Source organism: Macaca mulatta, chromosome 2 (genome assembly GCF_049350105.2).
Source record: "Macaca mulatta isolate MMU2019108-1 chromosome 2, T2T-MMU8v2.0, whole genome shotgun sequence".
Classification (NCBI taxonomy): Eukaryota; Metazoa; Chordata; class Mammalia; order Primates; family Cercopithecidae; genus Macaca; species Macaca mulatta.
In genome coordinates, this window is record NC_133407.1 from 121,418,406 (window position 1) to 121,435,262 (window position 16,857).

General features: G+C 40.2%; 1 protein-coding gene across 51 annotated transcripts in view; it reads left to right on the top strand.

The window, feature by feature from the left end:
* Nucleotides 1-16,857, top strand: part of SLMAP (sarcolemma associated protein) — a 179,009-nt gene that overhangs the window by 122,008 nt on the left and 40,144 nt on the right. For all 51 annotated transcript variants that reach the window (XM_077990429.1, XM_077990427.1, XM_077990449.1 and 48 more), the window contains 1 exon segment: nt 16,243-16,302. In XM_077990429.1, the coding sequence (XP_077846555.1) occupies nt 16,243-16,302 (60 nt within the window).

Sequence of the window (16,857 nt, forward strand, 5' to 3'; positions counted from 1 at the left end):
GAGCAGGTGATTATCAAAAGAATGTTTACTAAGTTACAATTTGTTAAAAATCTTTGTTTTATTTTGTTATTGTTACTGGCTTACTTTAAACAGAACAACTTTTTGCCAGTAGTCCCAAGCTACTCAGGAGGCTGAGGTGGGAAGATCACTCGAGCCTAAGGCAACATACTGAGACTCTGTCTCTTTGTGGGGGGGGGGGGGAAAGCTGGGTGAAGTGGCTCATGCCTGTAATCCCAACACTTTGGGAGGCCGAGGCGGGTGGATCACTTGAGGTCAGGAGTTCAAGACCAACCTGACCAATATGATGAAACCCCATCTCTACTAAAAATACAAAATTAGCCAGGCGTGGTGGTGGGCGCCTGTAGTCTTGGCTACTTAGGAGGCTGAGGCAGGAGAACCACTTGAACCTGGGAGGTAGAGGTTGCAGTGAGCCGAGATTGTGCCATTGCACTCCAGCCTGGGCAACAAGAACAAAACTGTCTCAAAAAAAAAAAAAAATGGAGAGGAAAAGAGAAAAACTTTTTACTTTTTAATGTCTATTTTATTATTGAACATTTCACTTAAAATAGTATAAAATACTTAGCTGTATTTGTAACACAGAATAAAATTTGCTTTAAATATACAAAAGGCGTTTGGAGATTTTTGTTGCATCATAGTTTTGGGGGAAAATGGACCAGATAAACATGCAGAGATAGCACAGAATTTATATAAATTACACCAAATGCCTTCAATGGGAATGTTAAAAAGTTATTAAAATGATGTTTATGAGGACTGTGTAATAGCATGAGAAAATACTAAACAGGTAATACCTACATACAAGAAAAAAATCAAAATATAAAATCCCATTTTTGTGTACAAAGGGTGAACCAAAGAACAGCGAAAAAGCCAGGCACAGTGGCTCATGCCTGTAATCTCAGTACTTCGGGAGGCCAAGGTGGGAGGATTGCTTGAGCCCAGGAATTTGCAGCCAGCCTGGGCAACATAGACCCCATCTCTACAAAAAATTAGCTGGCCATGGTGATAACATGCCTGTGTCACACCTACTCAGGAGTCTGAAGCAGGAGGATCGCTTAAACCCATGAGGTTGAGGCTGCAATGAACTGTGATCACACCATTGCACTCCAGCCTGGGCTACAGAGCAAGACCTATCTCGAAAAACAAAAACAACAACAAAACTAAAGAAAATAAGTATTCCCAGACATCTGAATCCTTTGGGTCCCTGAGTGCAAACAGAGAAAGTTTGGGCTATAAGTTCAGGTAGCCAAGGAGAGGCCTACTATTGAAATCTGTTTGGTTTCTGAGTTTCAGGTAGCAAGTAGTAAGAATTTGGTTATTGGTGATTCCAGAGGTATTTCAGAACTTTCCAAATCTGTTCGTTCCCTTAAATTTGGGTAACCAGAGTTGGGAAAGTGAGGGTTGACTCTGGTTTGACTTGTCGTCAGAAGGGACATTTTATCATTTTATCACATGCTGCCATTGTAAAAATTGTTGTGTTTAATAAGTATTCCTAATATCATAAGCAAGACAAATTCAGCAAATATCTTAAGTAAATTTATACTCAAGCACTTTTAAAACAATTTTGGATTACATATTAACAAGCGCACACAAGGCTTTTTGCCATTATTTTCATTGATAGGTATCTTGAAATGCTTTATAATTTTGAATATGAAGTAAATATTTGTGTGCAGTGCTGCTTCATATTTCTTGTTTCCAGTCTTTTAAAAAGCAAATGTTAAATACCTAGCCTTCTTTATTTATTAGTGCTTCTATAGTATAATTCACCTTGTGTTTTAAAAATTGGAAAGCAAATCGTTTATTTCCATAAGGTTTTTCATGTCTGTCTTTAATATGATGACAGATTTTTCAGTTTATGTGTATGAATCTATAAGAGAACAATTTGGTTGTTGGCTCTTTCCATTTACAAGTTGTAGAAAATAAATGTGTTGGAACACATTTAAATTTGTTTTCCTTTTATGGTAAAACAGACTTTTTAAAGAAAAACTTTTCTTTTCTGAGAAAAACTTTAAATTCCAGACAAAGAAATTGGACTTTGAACAGAGATTTAAATAATGTTTTGCGTAAGTCTCCAGAACTGTAAAGTAAATATTCTCTATTAAAATATCTTTACCACATATAAGGTAGAATTAGGAAGTCACTCCAGTAAAACTTGCTAAAAAAAGCCTCAGCAATATTTTCCTCTTCAGGGGTTCAGATATGAGCTTGGTTTAGGCAAAACTCCACATTTAGTGTTCTCTGCAAATTTTAGTTCCTTAAAGTTTACCATATAAACTTAATGGATACATTGAAACTTTTTGTGTTCTGCTAAAGATGCTTTCCAAATTAAGAAATATTGTATCTCTGAATCTGTTTCATACATATCCATGAACTCTGTCACTTGATTAACTTGTATGCTTAGTGGAAAGATGAAGGGTGAAAGGACATGGAGAACTGCCGTCACTTGGTGGGCATAGAGTGAGAGACAGCCTTCTCTGGACTGCTGCCTGCCCCTTTGATTTTTTTTGCTACTGTCTGTTCTAATAAGGAGACAGGCATCACTGCTGGATGCCAGAGAAATTTTCCTGAGGTCTACTTTGTAGAGACAAACTGTCCCAATGGCATCTCTCTCTTGATGATAGAATCAGTGCCCTAAAGTAAACCTCATGCCTTTGTATTCTTTTTTTTAACACCTGAGATCTGAGAATGTATTCTTAATCTGTGTTTATTATTATTGTGAGACTTAACTTTTTGATATTATTAGTTTAATTAATATTTCATGTCTTACTGGTTTTTTCCTGATTTTCAGTAAATCTCTCTCTGCCTCCCACCCCCATAACTAGGAAAAATTGTAGTCACTATCTGTATATGCTTTTCTCATTCACTCCTTTTTCTTAGGGCTTTGCTCTCACACGTAAATTGCCTTATTTGGAGTAATACATTGAATTGATGTTGCTTGTGTGACTGAATGTTTATTTTTCATCACTATGAGGTCAACCTCTCTGAATAGTCTCAGTATTCTGATTACGTATTCTACTTGAAACAGATTTTTAGATTTTCATTTTGTAAACTTTTATTTCTCTAAGCCAAAGCAGTTTATGGCAAATAATAGAAAACATGTATTGTGTTTCCCTGCTCATAATAGGTTACATCCCTGTAACAGGAAAACTCTGAGTGTCAGCTAGGTGCTGCTAATTTTATTTTTTTATTGTGAGAGTAGTTTGTTCAGTCTCAGATGTATTGGAGAGTTGTTTGTACTGATCATTTCCCTTGTCAGCCCACTTTCTAACATGTCTACCAGATTTTCTCCCATTACAAGTGCCCAGGTGACAATCTTAAGTACATACCAATGGTGTTTTGGTATGTGTACTGTTGCTTTTTAAAAAAGATATATTTCCATATTCTTGAAATTGGCCCCTTTCACTTTATTTTCAGTCTATCCTTGAATTCTAAATCCTTTTTCCTCTCTCCTTTTCCTTCCTTTTTTTTTTCTTTTCTTTTTCTTTTTGAAACAGAGTCTTGCTGCATTGCCCAGGCTGGAGTGTAATGGCATGATCTCGGCTCACTGCAACCTCCACCTCCTGGGTTCAGGCAGTTCTCCTGCTTCAGCCTCCCAAGTAGTTGGGATTACAGGCACCTGCTACCAAACCCAGCTAATTTTTTTTTTTTTTTTTTGTATTTTTAGTAAAGATGGGGTTTTACCACGTTGGCCAGGCTGGTCTCAAACTCCTGACCTCAGGTGATCCACCCGCCTTGGCCTCCCAAAGGGCTGGGATTATAGGCGTGAGCCACCGTACCCAGCCTTCTTCTTAAATTTTAGGACAAGTAGCTTCTGGAACTGTTTTTATGAAAAAGCACAACATCTTCTATAGCAAGAGTTACTTTAACTGATTAAATTTTGCTGCAGAAATGAGTAACTTTATGAAAGTCTGTATTATTAAAATTGGGAACCTCACAGAGCCTTTCCTGTGAGGCTCTATGTCTCTATTTCTGTTTTGTTAATTATTTCAGAAGGGAAATAATTTTCTGGTTTGAATGCCGATTATAACAATTTGTGTCTTGATATTCTAATCTCAATTTCTTCGTCATATTTGCCCTTGGTAATCTTGTAGGTAACGTTAGCTCATTTCTATTTATGATGTTTAGAATTCAATGAGAGGGATCTTTATGTGAATTCTGATGCACTTTCTCACTGGCAGTATGATTGTGGGCAATACTGGGCAAATTGACCTCTTTAAACCTTGATTTCTTCATTGATAAAGTGGGATGGTAGTATCTGTCTCATAGAATTATGAAAAGTAATTGAGATCATATTTACTAAGTGCTCTAAGTAATGCATGACACACTGAAATGTACATTAGTTAACAGGCAGAAAACATGTTGGAGAGGTGTAGAAGCTGTGCATAATTACCAGTATGCATGCCATTTAAAAAATTTGGTGTCAAGCACATTTTTTTGATGTCCTAGTCAGAACATTTTCTTAATGAAACCCAATTTTGAGACTTAGAAATATTTTCCAGGTTGGCAGTTATAGCAGCAGATTGTCTGGTTCTTTTATATTCACTCCCTCCTCTCTTCCAGTCAGTTTGTTTCAGATCCCTAGGAAACTGACATCAGTATCAGATAGTCTGTGCTATTTGGGTTTATCTTCTGCTTTAGTGTTTCAATTAGTTGTAGCTGTCAAGTAAGGAAAATGGCTCTTTAGCTTTAAGGACTCAATCCATTCTTGGCACAGCTGTTTCAAACTTCTGGGATCAAGTGATCCTCCCAATTTGACCTTTCCAAGCATTGGGATTACAGGCATAAGCCACCATGTTCAGCCTCCTTTGAACTTCTTTTGAATGTATTGTTTGCATTGTTTCTCATTTTTTATTTTATGCCGCATAGTAATATGGTTAGTATATAATTTATTTCTGTCAACCAAGAAGTAAATTTGGTTCTCTCTGTTCAGTCTTTGACAAGATTTGAGAGTCTTCTGACTAAACTAAATGCTTAGATGGTGGTACTTAAATGTCAAACATATTATACTCTCAGTTCTACTCCTTGGTAGGTTCCCTGCAGAGATGTTTGTGTATCAGGTACAAATTCAAGAATGTTCATAGCAGCATTATTCACATTAGATCCAAACTGGAAACAGCCAAAAAGACCCTCAGTAGTTAAATGGATAAATACACTGGGGCATATTGGGTGGAAAAAAAGCCTGACACAAAATAATACCTACTATTTAATATTCCATTTATATGAAGTTCAAAATCACTAAAATCATATTATTTGGTCATGTATATTTGAGTAGTGTGACTATAAAGAAATATAAGAAATTAAGTACCATGAAAGTCAGGATAGGCTGGGCGCAGTGGTTCACACCTGTAATCCCAGCACTTTGGGAGGCCGAGGTGGGTGGATCACGAGGTCAGGAGTTTGAGACCAGCTTGGCCAACATAGTGAAACCCCATCCCTACTAAAAATACAAAAGATTAGCTGGGCATGGTGGCGGGTGGCAGGCGCCTGTAATCCCAGCTACATGGGAGGCTGAGGCAGGAGACTTGCTTGAATCCGGGAGGTGGAGGTTGCAGTGAGCTGAGATCACACCACTGTACTCCAGCCAGGGAGACAGTGCGAGACTGTCTCAAAAAAAAGAAAAAAAACCCAAAAAAACAAAACACATAATAGTAGTTACCTTTATGGGAGAGGAAAGGGATTTTATTGGAGGGGAGGGCTTCCTCCCTGTGGAGGGCTTTAAGGGTTGGTAGGATGGTTCTATTCCTGACTTGGGCTACAGTCACATAGATATTTGCTTTATGAAAATGTATTAACCTATACCTTTGTGTTTTATGTTCCTTTTTGTGTATCTTTTTTGTTTGTTGTTTTGTTTTGTTTTGTTCTTGAGACTGAGTCTCGCTCTGTTGCCCAGGCTGGAGTGCAATGGCACGATCTCAGCTCACTGCAACCTCCGCCTCCCAGGTTCAAGCGATTCTCCTGTCTCGGCCTCCTGAGTAGCTGGGATTACAGGTGCATACCACCACACCCAGCTAACTTGTATTTTTAGTAGAGACAGGGTTTCACCATGTTGGCCAGGTTGATCTCGAACTCCTGACCTCAGGTGATCCGCCTGCCTCAGCTTCCCAAAGTGCTGAGATTATAGGCGTGAGCCACCACGCTCAGCCTTGTATGTCATTTTTTATAATAAATATGGTTTAAAAATAGTGGAAAATGAATAATCACCTCTCTGGAGTATCCCTCAAAAAAGAGAGTTTTAAGGCCATGTGCAGTGTCTTATACCTGTAGTCCTAGTGCTTTGAGAAGCCAAGGTGGGAGAATCGCTTGATTTCAGGAGTTCAAGACCAGCCTGGCCAACACAGTGAGACTATGTCTCTACAAAAATAAAAGTAAAAATAAATTAGCTGGGCATGGTGGCACATGCTTGTAGTCATACCTGCCTGGGAGGCTGAGGTGGGGGGATCGCTTGAGCCCTGGAGCGTGAGGCTGCAGTGAGCCATAATTGCACCACTGCACTCCAGTCTGGGCAACAGAGTGAGACCTTATCTCAGAAATTTAAAAAAAAAATGGTTTTAGGGCTGGGCTCAGTGGCTCAAGCCTGTAACCCCAGCACTTTGGGAGGCCGAGGCAGGCAGATAACGAGGTCAAGAGTTCAAGACCAGCCTGACCAACATCATGAAACCCCATGTCTACTAAAAATACGAAAATTAGCCGGGTGTGGTGGCGCATGCCTGTAATCCCAACTACTCAGGAGGCTGAGACAGGAGAACCTCTTGAACCCAGGAGACAGATGTTGCAGTGAGCTGAGATCATGCCACTGTATTCCAGCCTGGGTGACAGAGCAGGACTCCATCTCAAAGAAAAAAAGAGTTTTAAAAAAGAAGAAAGGCCTTCTACTCTGTCTCTGTTTCAGTTGTACCAAGTTAGATAGGTCTTTCAAGACCTGCAGTTATCATGACAGGAAAGTTCTTTCTTGAGTCTCTGAAGGGGTAAAGTCAGAGGCAGAGATCTCTGATCTCACCTCTATTGTATATATTACACTTGTGACTCCCAAAGCATTGAGGTCTCTACACCAAGTTGGAGACTCAATGGTTACAGATTGTTTTAAACTGGATTATTTATTTCCTATTTTTTTTTTTTTTTTTTTTTTTTTGAGACGGAGTCTCACGCTGTTGCCCAGGCTGGAGTGCAGTGGCGCGATCTCGGCTCACTGCAAGCTCCGCCTCCCGGGTTCCCGCCATTCTCCTGCCTCAGCCTCCTGAATAGCTGGGACTACAGGCGCCCGCCACCGCGCCCAGCTAATTTTTTGTATTTTTAGTAGAGACGGGGTTTCACTGTGGTCTCGATCTCCTGACCTTGTGATCCGCCCGCCTCGGCCTCCCAAAGTGCTGGGATTACAGGCTTGAGCCACCACGCCCGGCCTTATTTATTTCTTTTTGAGATGGAATCTCTCTCTGTCGCCAGGCTGGAGTGCAGTGGTGTGATCTCAGATCACTGCAACCTCCACCTCCTGGGTTCAAGCGATTCTCTTGCCTTAGCCTCCTGAGTAGCTGGGATTACAGGCACGTGCCCCTATGCCCAGCTAATTTTTGTGTTTTTAGTAGGGATGGGGTTTTACAGTGTTGGCCAGGATGGTCTCGATCTTGACCTTGTGAGCTGCCCACCTTGGCCTCCCAAAGTGCTGGAATTATAGGCATGAGCTGCTGCACCCGGCCAAAATATATTTTTTCTTTATTTACAGGCCTCTAGTGATTCACAAGATTTGAAATATAACTTTAAATAATTTCAATAGTGATAATAGCAGCTAATTAGCCAGGAGCAGTGATACATGCCTGTAGTCCCAACCAATTGGGAGGCTGAGGCCAGAGGATCACTTGAGCCCGGGAGTTAGAGGCTGCAGTTCACAGTGATCATGCTGTGAAAAGCCCCATTACTCCAGCCTGGTCAATGTAGCAAGATGCCATCTCTTAAATAAATAAATAAATAAATGCAGCTAATCATTATTTGGTACTTATAAACTAATACTGTTCAAACTTTTTATATATATTAATTTATTTAATCATTTTTTAAGATGAAGAAACACTCAAATAATTTTATATTTTGACCCCTTTAAACACAGATGCTCAATTGATTCATTCCACAAAGATTAATTAAACATGTATGTACCAGGCATTATTATAACTGTTGGGGTTATTAGAAGTGAATAAGACAAGAAGGCTTTGCCTTCATGGAGTTTACATGCTCTTGAGGAGATAAAAAGTAATAAACCAAAAAATTAATATGTTAGGAAGTGATGAGTCCACTGAAGAAAACAAAATAAAGACTGTAAGGGGATAGGGAACAATAAAGGTAGTATGTGACTTAACAGAGAGGGGACTAAGCTGAGTTGTATGTGTGTCTGGAGAAAGTGTGTGAAATAAAAACCGTATGAAATGCTAAGACTGAGATTGGAGTTTTAGAAGAATTCAAACACCTTTTTAAAATAAAAGGCCAGATAGTAAATATTTTAGGCTTTGCAGGCTGTAAGGTTTCTTGGCAGATACTCAATTCTGCCATTGTAGGGAAACTTAGCCATGGACAGTATGCAAATGAATGGACCTGGCTGTGTTCCCATAAAACTTTATTTGCTAAACAGGCAGCAGGTTGGATTTGGCCCAATGGGGGTATAGTTGACTGTCCCCTGGGGTAGATCACAAGGGACCTTTAGGTTATGGTAGGAACTTCAGATTTTGTTTTAAGGGTGAGAGAGTTTTGAGCAATAAATTACAATCTTCTGATATATGTTTATAATTTTTGAACAGGTCAGTATGTAGATCTTCAACATACTAGAGAAAGACTAGAATAGCTTTCAAAGTCTGTGTTTATACTATTTTATTATCTGCTATGTTGATGTAACAGGCATTTGCAAACAACTATTATGTGTCAGAAGTGTGTTAGGAATTAAATTATTAATAAAATACTTCTCTACTTTCACCTGATCCTAAATTCCTGTATTTCTCTCATTTATCTTGGTAATCCACAGTGAGTGCCTGGTGCATAGTAAATATTTGAAAGAATGAGTATATTCCCTCAAGGAATTCATAGTAATTTGGGCAAGGTAGACATAATGAATAGTTGCAATATACCTTAAGAGAGATGGGAATGAAGGAATGAGGCTTAGGAGAGATTCCAAACATATTTAGGAGAAAGGAAGAGAAGATAATTTCAGTTTTAGACATGGTGAGATTTAAGTCCCTGTGGTATTTCTGGGTGAAGATGTTTGGAAAGTAGTTAGACAATGGACCAGTAGTGTCCTGGGGCCGAAGAATGCTAGACTTGACATCAACATTTAGAAATTACTCAAGGTAGTTAAAGCCATTTAAAAATGTTGTTGTTCTTGACAGACATCTTAAAAACTAATGCACATATTTAGATTATAATCAGAGAAAGGGAAAGGCAATAAAAGCCTAAGAAGGAAGGAATGAACAAGCACATAAAAGTAGGAGTGAGTGGCATCCTAGAAGTTAAAGCAGTAGTGTTTCCAAAGGGAGGCAGTAAACTTGATTAAATATGGTGAATGGACCCATTCGTAGTAAAATATTATAAAAAGCATAAGTCACAAGGACAAGAGAATGGGAGAGAAGACTACAGCAGATAATAGATGCCAACAAAATTTTGGAAGATGTGAAACATACAGTTGAGTGGTAGGAGATTTGGGTTTCCACCTTTTCTTTTCTGAAAGCCTGCAGTCGGGTAAAGGAAACCTCAGAAAACCAAGTCAAAACTGTGGCTAAGGGGGACTTAATACCTGCCAGGTAGGGCAGGAATGCATGGTTGCTAAAAACAGGATTAAAAGTTTATATAAGAATAATCTGAACTATTTTCTTATTTTTCTTCTTCTTCTTTTTTTTTTTTTTTTTTTGAGACAGGATCTTTGTTGCCTAGGCTATAGTACAGTGGCATGATCTTGGCTCACTGCAGCCACAACCTCACAGGTATCGATCCTCCCACCTCAGCCTCCCAAGTAGTTGGGACTAAGGGCACACATCACACCCAGTTAATTTTTCTATTTTTAGTAGAGACAGAGTTTCGTCATGTTCCCCAGGCTGGTTTCGAGCTCCTGGGCTCAAGCGATCTGCCTGCCTCGGCCTCCCAATGTGCTGGGATTACAGGCGTGAGCCACCACACCAGGCTCATTTTTCGTATTCTTCTCCATGCAGACAGACAAGTGTCTCTTTCCTTATTCAGAAAGACTAAAGGTTTGCTCTCTGGAGGCTGAAATGGAGAGTCTGTAGACTGTGGTATTTCAGATATGTCTGAGGGGGTAGGTCTGAGCATCTCACTGTGGGGAAAAGTGGGAGAGTTAAACTGAACCAGAATGCTGGCCAACAGGCTTATACTCCCCAGAAAGGCAGTTACAGGGCTCTACTCCGGAGAAACCAATCAAACAAAGAGAAACACATACTGATATTGATATTTAAACTGTGCTATTTAAGCACTTTGGGAGGCCAAAGTGGGCAGATTGCTTGAGCTCAGAAGTTCGAGACCAGCTTGGGCAACATGGCGAAACCCTGTCTCTACAAAAAATGCAATAAATCAGCCAGACATGGTGGTGTGTACCTGTAATTCCAGCTACTTGGGAGGCTGAGGTGGGAGAATGGCTTGAGCCCGGGAGGTGGAGATTGCAGTGGGCAGAGATCACACCACTGCACTCCAGCCTGCGTGATAGAGCCGGACCTTGTCTCAAAAAAAAAATAAACATTAAAAAAAAGGTCTCCCAACAAACTGCCACTGTGTGTTTTGGGTGTAATAAGCCCTGCACATGCATATAATAAGACTTTCTCAGCTTCTTATTGCCTTACCCTTGAATATGAAGAGAAAGCCAAGATCAGACTTTTGAGGAAATTCTTTCTTGACAAAGACAGAGATCAAACCAAAAAAAGAAAAAACACAGAAAAATGTGAGTAGGGAAGAAATAGGAAAAAGGTAAAAAGTAGAACTTTTTTTTTTTTTTTTTTTTTTTTTTGAGACGGAGTTTCACTCTTCTTGCCCAGGCTGGATTGCAATGGCGCAATCTCAGCTCACCACAACCTCCACTGCCCGGGTTCAAGCGATTCTCCTCCCTCAGCCTCCCGAGTACCTGGGATTAGAGGCATCCATCACCACGCCCAGCTAAATTTGTATTTTTAGTAGAGATGGGGTTTCTCCATGTTGGTCAGTCTGGTCTCGAACTCCCGACCTCAGGTGATCGGCCCGCCTCAGCCTCCCAAAGTGCTGGGATTATGGGTGTGAGCCACCACGCCTGGCCAGCTTGTTGTTGTTGTTGTTTTGTTTTGTTTTTCTGAGACAGAGTCTTGCCCTGTCACCCAGGCTGGAGTGCAGTGGTGCAATCTTGGCTCACTGTAAACTTTGCCTCCCAGATTCAAGCGATTTTCCTGCCTCAGCCTCCTGAGTAGCTGGGATTACAGGCACGCATCACCACACCCAGCTAATTTTTGTGTTTTTGGTAGAGATGGGGTTTCACCATGTTGGTAAGGCTGGTCTCGAACTCCTGACCTCGTGATCTGCCCACCTCGGCCTCCGAAAATGCTGGGATTATAGGCATGAGCCACTGCGCCCAAGAAGCAGAAACTTTAAAAAATATATATACGGGTATATATATATATATTTTTTGAGACAGATTCTCGCTCTGTTGCCCAGGCTGAAGCACAGTGGCATGATCTCGGCTCACTGCAACCTCTGCCACCCGGGTTCAAGCGATCCTCCTGCCTCAGCCTCCTGAGTAGCTGGGATTACTGGCGCCCACCACCACGCCTGGCTAATTTTTGTATTTTTAGTAGAGCCGGGTTTTCACCATGTTGGCCAGGCTGGTCTTGAACTCCTGACCTCAGGTGAACTACCCGCCTTGGCCTCACAATGTGCTGGGATTACAGGCATGAGCCACTATACCCAGCTTAAAAGTATAATTTTTGGAGTTTTATGGATGAAGCAAGATAAAGATGGTATTTTTAAAAGGAGCAGGGTGCAAATAGAATTTTTGAAAACTAAAAATATAATACCAGATTTTTAAAAACTGTGAGAAGATTGAGGAGAAAGTAGAGGAAGTGTCCCAGAAAATATAAGAAAAAGTCAAGAGTTTTGTTTTGTTTTTTTTTTCAAGAGAGAAAATTAAAGAAAATTTGGGGTTTAATCCTAGAGATCTAATATCTTAATAATGAATTCCAGAGGGGGAGAATAGCGGAGAGAGAGAGAATGGAATAATTTATCAATTAAGTAGAATACAAGATAATTCCCCAGAAGTGAAGGGTATGAGCTTATAAACTGAAAAAAAAAATGCACTGAGTACTTAGCACAATATATTTTAAATGACCACTCGTTAAGCCAGACACAGAATGTCATATGTTATATTGTTTTGTTTATATGAAATATCCAGAACAGGTAAATCCATAGAGATAGCAAGCAGATGTGTGACCGCCAGGGACTGGTGAGATGGAGATGGCGGGGGGAGTAAATGCTTAATGGGTATATAGGGTTTTTGTTTGGGTAATGAAAGTGTTTTGGAACTAGGCACAACATAGTGAATATACTAAATTCTACGGCATTGTTCACTTTAAAATCGTTGTTTTATGTTATGTGAATTTCACCTCATTTAAGGAAAAAAGAGACTACACACTGAGGAATATGAAATTTAAGAACACCAGGAATTAACAGAAGATTCTGAAACCTTCTAGAGAGAAACAAAGGATATCAGATAGTCTTAATAAGCTAAATATATAATATAGTAATAAATAAGCCATGAGATCTTTTTTTTTTTTTTGAGTGTCGCTCTTGTTGCCCAAGCTGAAGTGCAATGGCGTGATCTCTGCTCACCACACTCTCCGCCTCCCGGCTTCAAACAATTCTCCTGCCTCAGCCTCCTGAGTAGCTGGGATTACAGGCATGCACCACCACATTCGGCTAATTTTGGGGTTTCTCCATGTTGGTCAAGCTGGTCTCGAACTCCCGACCTCAGGTGATCCGCCCACCTTGGCCTCCCAAAGTGCTGGGATTACAGGCATGAGCCACCGTGCCCGGCCAAGCCATGAAATCTTAATGACTCAACTAAACAAACATTTATTTCTCATTCACACTACATGTCCATGGTGAGGAAGACCACTCTGCTCCATATTGTCACTCAGAGATCTAGACAGATAGAGTCTTTACTATCTTACGATGTTGCTGTCTCAGCACACAGCTTCTAGAGTTCCTGTGGTGGGATAAGGTGTAAAAAGCGTGTACTTTCTCTTAAATGCTTTGACCCTGGCTAGCATCAGTCCTATGAATCTTCCTCAGTGCTAGGGAGTTGGGATGTGCAGTCCTCCCTGATGCCCAAACAGAACAGGCAAACCAGGTATTGCTGAATGTAAGAAATCCCTACTATGTGTACTGAGGAACAGGATTCAGGCTGTATTAGACTCACCTTCTGGTTGGAAGCTAGAAGACAGTGGAACAATGCTTTCAAAATTCTGACGCAAAAGTATTTCCTATAGATTTGTGTATCTAGTCAAACCATCAATCACATGTGAAGGTAGAATGCTAACATTTTCAGAGAAGCAAAATCACAAAGTATTTACCTTCTGTTCACCCCTTTTCAGGAAATTATAAGAGGATATGTTACAATAAAACAAAAGAATACGGTGGCTCAAGCCTGTAATCCCAGCACTTTGGGAGGCCGAGGCGGGCAGATCACAAGGTCAGGAGATCGAGACCACAGTGAAACCCCGTCTCTACTAAAAATACAAAAAATTAGCCGGGCGCGGTGGCGGGCGCCTGTAGTCCCAGCTACTCAGGAGGCTGAGGCAGGAGAATGGCGGGAACCCGGGAGGCGGAGCTTGCAGTGAGCCGAGATCGCGCCACTGCACTCCAGCCTGGGCAACAGCGTGAGACTCCGTCTCAAAAAAAAAAAAAAAAAAAAAAAAAAGAATAATGGCCGGGCGCGGTGGCTCAAGCCTGTAATCCCAGCACTTTGGGAGGCCGAGACGGGCGGATCACAAGGTCAGGAGATCGAGACCATCCTGGCTAACACGGCGAAACCCCGTCTCTACTAAAAACACAAAAAATTAGCCGGGCGAGGTGGCGGCGCCTGTGGTCCCAGCTACTCGGGAGGCTGAAGCAGGAGAATGGCGGGAACCCGGGAGGCGGAGCTTGCAGTGAGCTGAGATCTGGCCACTGCACTCCAGCCTGGGCGACAGAGCGAGACTCCGTCTCAAAAAACAAAAAAACAAAAAAACAAAAAAAAACAAAAGAATAAAACAGAGGAAGATGGGGATATATAATGTGATAAATTACTTGGTGTGTTTGACAGTATTGAAAGTTGTATGGTTCTGTGAGAACTTGGGCTATGTTTGAGATATATAAAAATTAATAAAACAAAAAAATGAAGCATTATAAATTCTGAGTATACTGAAGGCCATACAAGGAAGGAAATATAATTGTAGCATACTATATGACTCATTATATAAAATAATTTTTCAATATAAATACTGAGTATGGGCCAGGCGCAATGGCTCATGCCTGTAATCCCAACATTTTGGGAGGCTGAGGCGGGTGGAGGTCAAGAGATCAAGACCATCCTGGCCAACATGGTGAAACCCCGTCTCTACTAAAAATACAAAAATTAGCTGGGCATGGTGGTGTGCACCTGTAGTCCCAGCTACTCGGGAGGCTGAGGCAGGAGAATTATTTGAACCCAGGAGGCAGAGGTTGCAGTGAGCTGAGATTGTGTCACTGCACTCCAGGCTGCACTCCAGCCTGGTGATAGAGTGAGACTCTGTCTCAAAACATAAGAAAAGGACTGGTTATAGATTGACAAAATACAACTCTTGAGGATGGTAGTAGAAAATGGCAAAGCTTAACCATGTAAAATAGATTGTCAATAAATATCTAAAATGGAAAGATAAAAAATCAATATATTATTTAGAAATATAAATGTAAGTATCAGAAGAAATGGCTAAAAGTTGTGGGAAGTGAATTTTAGGAATGGAGTGAAGTACGACAGAGGACAGGTAGGACAGCTTACATTATACATGTTAATCAAAATCTGTTACTTTCTGTTTTTGTTTTTGTTTTTTTTTTTTTTTTTGAGATGGAGTCTCGCTTTGTCGCCCAGGCTGAAGTACAGCGGTGCCATCTCTGCTCACTGCAAGCTCCGCCTCCCGAGATCACGCCATTCTCCTGCCTCAGCCTCCCGAGTAGCTGGGACTACAGGCGCCCACCACCATGCCCGGCTAATTTTTTGTATTTCTAGTAGAGACAGGGTTTCCTCGTGTTAGCCAGGATGGTCTCGATCTCCTGACCTTGTGATCCGCCCGCCTCGGCCTCCCAAAGTGCTGGGATTACAGGCGTGAGCCACCGCGCCCGGCCCCTCTTTCTGTTTTTAAAAAGGCAGAGACAAAGTGCCACATACTGCAAAGAGCCTATGAGAAATGAAAATTAAGAAAAGGAGCCATGGGCATTGAGAGACAAGAGGCTATAATGATATTGGAGCAGTTTCAGTGGTTGAGTGGTGGGTGTAGACCAAGTTGCAGTTAGTTGTAAAGTAAAAGAATAGAAAATTTTCTTCACATATATTGCAAATGAGTAAATTGAAGGAGACTGACATACAGGAGTAAATAAGGGGACACAGACTAGATATATCTTCTTCAATGAAATGTAGAATATGAAAATATGACTTTAAATTATAAAGAAGTAACATTATACATTTACAGAGAATTCCCCATAAAACAAAACAAAATTTTTTTTATTTCTTTGATATTTCTTTGAATAGTTAGCTTTTCTAAAATGATTCATTTACTGAAATACATTATATAGGCATCTCTGCTGAATTATATCAGCAGAGAACAGTAAACTATCGGTATAACTTAATTTTTATTACTTCATTTGAATAAATACCTTTTCATAAATCTTTTATTTTAACTTAATAGCCTTGATCTAAAGAGGATTGCTTTGATTATTTCTTCTGAGCCCTTTTTATAAAAAGATCTAGGCTTTTAAAATAAGGTGAAAATAAAAGGCAGATTGCCTGCCTGCCCCTAGTTTTCTGCATTAACGTGATTGCTCCGTCATAGTTCCAGTTCTCTTAGTTCCCCTTCCAGATTCAAGTTTTTATTCAAGCTTGGTCATAGGAGTAATGTTATCATCTTTAAATTTGGTCATGGAATGTGTTACACTGCCCAGCTCAGGGAAATGCTGCTCAGTTTGGGCTTGGATGGTAACGTTTATTTTCCTTGGCAGAGAAGCTGATCGTCGAAGGGCATCTAACCAAAGCGGTAGAAGAAACAAAGCTTTCAAAAGGTTTGTTTTCTGTTTCTTCTGTGTTTTTTGACAGTTCTTTTGGATAATGAAGGTTAGTATATATTTTCAGGGTTATAGTATTTTAACCATCCGTTTACTTCTTATAGCTCACAAAATAGCCAGCCAGTAAGAGTATCAGATAATATATAAAATAATTAGACTTCTGTTTTAAGAAAGGTATTTTAACTGGAATGTGTCTTTTTACGTGGATGTATATTTATGTTTTTTTGAATGTTAGTACTTGGTATAGGTTTTTTTAGGTATTAAAGATTTATTGCAATCTCTCTCACTCCCAGCATTAATTTCAGCTTTGATCTCAAATTTAAAAAAAAAAAAAAACACAGCGTAAATCTTTTGTGATACAACTTAAGTGAAACATGCTTGCAGTTCTTTTTTGGGAGTTGCTGTACCTTTAAAATCTCTTATGATGTTTAATTCCTTAATTTTTGGCATCTCAGTTTGATTTAAACAAAAGTAATGACTTTTGTGAATGTAGAATCTTCTTATATTTTATAATGAGTAGTCCAGTAATGGCCCAAAGTAGTTTATTGTGTT